The 5,611-nt window shown below is 43.4% G+C and overlaps 1 protein-coding gene across 1 annotated transcript; it reads left to right on the top strand.

Moving 5' to 3' along the window:
• Positions 1 to 1,946: 1,946 nt before the first annotated feature.
• Positions 1,947 to 5,256, top strand: LOC118756437 (the record flags this gene model as incomplete). The annotated part of the gene is made up of 3 exons (XM_036491202.1): positions 1,947 to 2,469; positions 2,699 to 3,577; positions 3,964 to 5,256. Coding segments are annotated over exons 1-3 (2,695 nt in total), but the record flags the coding sequence as incomplete, so codon positions are not given.
• Positions 5,257 to 5,611: the final 355 nt, after the last annotated feature.

Raw genomic sequence — 5,611 nt, 5'->3', positions numbered from 1 at the left:
GTTGTTTCAGCAAGAATTTTCTTGGCCCGGGCGTTTGAATCAGATTCGAGCACAATGCCAGCATTTCGTACACCAAAACTGTCGGCAGCAAAATAGTCTTCGACCACCTGATGAAGTACACGTGGCTCGGCGTTGCTTCGTGAATTAGTAGGACCAAATGCGGTCCAACCTAGTTTGGTTAAGGCTGCGACGGGGTTTGTATGGCCCATCCTCTACAATGTGTTCTGTCACCTCAAGGAAACAGTTATCCAAACCCAACAGCAGAACTGGCTTGGCATTATCGTAATTTTTTATCGGCAGCGACTTCAAATGTGAATGATCATCTCGACAGAAAGTTTGTGTTGGCAGATTTAGGCTTTTGTTGGTCGTATGTTCTTTATATCATACGTTGACGACTTCTCCGCATGACCCTTTATGGCCAAGGCTACTTTACGTGACTTCTCTGTTGTCTTCTTGTCGTCATACCATTGCAGTGTGAGTGGTGCGGCGTTTCCTCTAAGGCCTAGGCTGTTGGCTACCTTCTCCTCAAGTAGCGAAATCGATGACCCTTCCTCAAACATGGCGTAAACGGAAATTCTTCATAGTGGACCTGACAAAATAACCGGCAATATCTTGAAAAGCTGTGAAAGAGAGCGTTCTTCACGGCAGTTGAGTATGTGCTCCCTTTCTTCGTTGTTTGGCGTGACTGGCTTCGGAGGCTGCTTGGCCTCAGAATGAAGTAATTGATTATGCAGGCGCACGCATCCATTTATGCCACATGGCTTCTTTTTAAAACAATCGGTCAGGCTGTGTCCAACCTGCAAGCACGAAAAACATAAACGGTTACGTTTTACAAATTTCCACTTATCGTTTATATCCAGAGCAGCAAACTGGCGACAACTGCTCAGTTTGTGACTTTGCTGGCATTGCAAACACGGCATATATGAATTATCAGATGCCATCTATTTGTTGTGCAAAACTCTCTTTGCACCCAACGCGGCATGTTGGCGATTGCTATTGGCATTAGCTTGACGAAAACCCAACGGCGTCGACGGCTGCGAAAAACGTTGAGCATTTGGCGCATGTATTGACATCAGACTCACAACCCTTGCGAGCTCACTGAGCCAAGTCGAAAAGGTCTCCACCGAAGGAAATGGCGAAACGGTGGCAGCAAACTTCGTCCACTCATATTGTTTTGATTGCGGCATTTTGGTTACTAGTTGATCCAAAAGTGTTGTATTCATTAGGTGGTGTTCACATTTGGCAGATTTAAAGAATGCGACAGGCTCAAGGCGGTTCTCATAAATGACTGGAAAATTCTTGACTTTATCCAACTGAACCCGTACACGCATGTCGGGACGTCCAAAATTGAACTGAAGTTCCTCAATGGCTTTAGGCACATCGTTTGGATAGATAAGAAGCGATGTCACAGCATTCTTGGCGTCGCCTTTCAACGCCTTATGCAATCGCATCAAATTTTGTTTGTTGTTATATCCAAATTCAATAGCCGTGTTACCACCATCAGTCGAAGCAACCTGGTCACCGTTACACATTACGATATTATCAACGTTTCTCTGCAAGTTCTTGTATACTCTTACTTAAAACGACATTTTTTGCTATCATATTCTTTTATTGTTCATATCCTTTATATTCTTGTACTTGTAGTATACATACAAAACTATAAAAAGCGGTTCTTAAAAGATCACACCACCTCTCGTTGTGAAAAAGGCGCACTAAATACACGAAATATTTTAAAGCGCTAAAAATCGCTTACTTAGTAAATTGCTGAAATTGTAAAACCGCTAGTTTTGTTAATTGTAATTAACATAGTAAAAACTACACTGAAGAACAATAAACGCTAAATAAAAGTTAAGTCGAAGTAGTGCTATCGAAAATTCGTATTTTTAATCAAGTGTGCTAACAATTCTTTAAAATATTTCTGGCAAAATAACTTCCGCTACTATAATATGCATAGCATAAAAGATACAAGTACGGATTACCATTGCCGAAACTGTAGAGCTAGAGACAATGAGCAAATGGTGCAATGTGACTCCTGCGACCAATGGTTTCACTATAGCTGTGTCGGTGTTGACAGCCAAGTGGCCGATATTAGTTGGAACTGCGAATCATGCGAACACACATCGGTCCAAATGGCAGCAGCTTTTATGGAACCCAATGGGTCGAATAACGGGGGTTCACTTGCTACGGGTCAGCCAAGAGCATCATCGTCACCCGAGGCGGAACATCAAAGTCAACAGGCAATCTTGGGCGCTCTAAGCTCAATACCAGTTCAGTCAACGGTTATGGTTCCATCCATATACACAGCTCCGAGGATGTCGACCACATCGGCAAGTGTACCACCATATTCTACTGCAGCATTGGAAGTGACACTACATGATCAAATACGTTTTCAGTCGTCAAACAGCACGACTGAGTTATATACTTTGTCGAGCGCATCAGGTTATCCCGCAACAATGTATACGCAAAACAGTAAGAACCATTTACTGCCAAACTCTTTTATTCTACAAAAATTGCCGACATCTTCAACCACTTTTCCTTCGCTGCAAACTAACGCAAAAGTTGCAAACTCGTCAATATTTGCAAAGGGTAGTCAAAATTCGGATACATCTGAGCGAATGCGAGCACTGCAGCTAGAACGCCTAGAGGAGGAAATGCGCATTCAAAAAACAGTATTTAGACGACAAGTATAAAATATTAGCACAATTTGGTGAGTTGACGAATTCGGGTGATCGTATACCAATCTTTAACGTGACCCCCACACCAGCACAGCTTGCAGCTAGACACTCTATTCCGAAGCAGTTGCCTATTTTCAGCGGCGACCCAGAGGAATGGCCCCTCTTTATAAGCCAATTTGAGAATAGTACGTCCGTTGCAGGATATTCGAATGTAGAAAATCTTATGCGACTACAGGCATGTCTTAAAGGCAGAGCACGAGATTTAGTAAAAAATAAGTTGCTTCTACCTGCTATGGTGCCGGAGATTATCCAGACCCTACGTATGTGTTGTGGCCGACCTGAACATATTTTGGAACGCGCAATTAATAAGGCCAAAAATATGGCGCCACTTAAAGATAAGTTAGAATCTTTAATTGAGTTCTCCTTATGCGTACAAAATATATGTGCAACAATGGAAGGTTGTAACCTGACTGCACATCTCGTGAATCCATTATTAGTAAAAGAGTTAGTGGATAAGCTGCCAAACAGTTATAAGCTGAGTTGGGCTATGCAGCCAAAAGACGACCGAGTACCTATAGTGAAGATTTTCAGTGACTGGCTGTATAATATCGCCGAGGCAGCAAGCACTGTTGTAGCACCTATGACACACAAATCCGGTGTAAACGTAAATACACACACTCGCGCTGAAGATGTCTCCGACCATAGAAGCGAAACCAATTCACTACCCAGAAAATGCTGTGTATGTAAAACATATGGACATAAGCTGCCACGTTGCGAAGCCTTTAAAGTCTTGCCTCTTAAACGTAAGTGGGAAATAGTCAAGGAACATAGTCTTTGCCGTCAATGTCTGGACTCGCATCGCCGTAAATGTTACGTAAACAAAGAATGTGGTATCACTGGTTGTAAGTACAAGCACCATCAATTATTACACAGAAGCGCATCGCAAACAGTCAACAGCAGCGCAGACAACAACATCAATTCTCGGCAGATTGTTCGCAGCAGCAATATTCCGAGTGATCATGCCAACAGGCAGATGATCGCGCACAGCAGCAGCGCTACAAAAAAATAGCCCATATTTCAGAATAATCCCTGTCAAATTATACTCACATAATAAAGTTATAGAAACATTTGCGTTTCTGGACGAGGGTTCTGCAGTTACGTTAATGGAAAAAAAGTGTGTTCGAACAGATGGAGCTCAAAGGTGTACAGGAGCCTTTATGCTTACGTTGGACCGGTGATACAACCCGCACGGAATATAATTCATTCAAAACCACTGTAGAAATTCCAGGTGTTACGAACGGTCGAAAGTACAAATTGACTGATGCACACACAGTAGAGAGTTTAAGTCTTCCAACACAAACGATCGATGCTGGTGAAATAATGAAAAAATATCCATATTTGACTGGGCTACCAATTGAATCGTACGAAAATGCCAGGCCATCTATTTTGATTGGTACAGACAATTGGAAACTTGCTGTGCCACTTAAAATTCGAGAAGGATCGTGGTTCCAACCTATTGCATCAAAAACCAGACTTGGCTGGACGCTTCAAGGATGTCACGCTAATCAGTCACGTGAGTTTATGGTGAACGTTCACACTTGCGACTGCGAGAAAAGTCTCAGAAGACTGCACGAAGCTGTGAAAAATTATTTCAATTTAGAAGAACCCAAGCCAAAGCAGCTTCTGTCTGCCGACGACAACAAGGCGCTAGCTATTCTAAATGCGTCTTGTAAGAAGGTAAGCAATCGTTATGAAGTTGGATTACTCTGGCGAAACGAAGACGTCGTGCTGCCAGAAAGCTATGGAAATGCATACAAACGGCTAATGTGTCTTGAAAGGAAATTCAACAAAGATCCGCTTCTTAAATCAACAATTCAGCAACAAATAGACAACCTAATTTCGAAGGGGTATGCGAAAAAGTTGTCACCTGCTGAGGCAACAATTCAACCAAGTAAAACTTGGTATCTACCGATATTCACCGTCACGAATCCGAATAAGCCAGGAAAAATACGTCTGGTATGGGACGCGGCCGCAAAAGCGAATGGCGTGTGCCTCAACGATTTTATGTTCCCTGGACCTGACTTGTTGAACTCGCTCGTGGAAGTCCTATTATCCTTTCGAGTAGGGAGAGTAGCAGTGTGTGGTGACGTGGCTGAAATGTTCCACCAAATCAACATTAGGGAAAGCGATATGCACGCTCAAAGATTCTTATGGTGGGACGAAGCCGACAAGCCGCAGCAACCCAGCGTTTATGTAATGCGCGCCCTAACATTTGGCGTAAACTGCGCTCCGTGCATTGCGCATTTTATACGAGACAACAATGCCGAGCAATTCCGACATGAGTTTCCACGGGCAGTTGAAGCGGTGCAGCGTTACCACTATGTCGACGACTTCATCGACAGTGAGCGCGATGAAGAGACTGCGCTCGAACTAGCCAAGCAGGTAAAACGCATTAATGCGAACGCTGGATTTGAGGTGAGAAACTGGGTGTCTAACTCTCACAAGGTTCTACAGCAACTAGCTAGCAACAATCCTATCGAGCCAGCTTTGAAAGAATGGGGTTCCACTACAAAAATCTTAGGTATGTATTGGGAACCTACTCATGATGTTTTCAGATTCAACTGTAAATTTGCAAGACTGCGTCGTAGCGTGCTGACTGAAGAAATTGTTCCTACGAAGCGTGAGATTCTTCAAATCCTGATGTCAATCTTTGACCCCCTAGGATTCCTTTCGGTCCATACCATAGGTCTGAAAATACTTCTGCAGGACGTGTGGCGTTCCGACATTGGTTGGGACGAACTCTCAGCGACGCATTGTACGATAAATGGGAGTTGTGGAAGTCGAATATTCCTCTCATAATGGATGTAAAAGTTCCTCGTTGCTACTCGACCATACTCCATAGTTCTGATAACGTCCAGCTTCACACGTTCGTGGAC

Source organism: Rhagoletis pomonella, unplaced genomic scaffold, assembly GCF_013731165.1.
Source record: "Rhagoletis pomonella isolate Grant_MI unplaced genomic scaffold, Rhpom_1.0 Rhpom_scaffold_10281, whole genome shotgun sequence".
Taxonomy (NCBI): domain Eukaryota; kingdom Metazoa; phylum Arthropoda; class Insecta; order Diptera; family Tephritidae; genus Rhagoletis; species Rhagoletis pomonella.
This window is presented reverse-complemented; position numbering and strand designations above follow the sequence as displayed.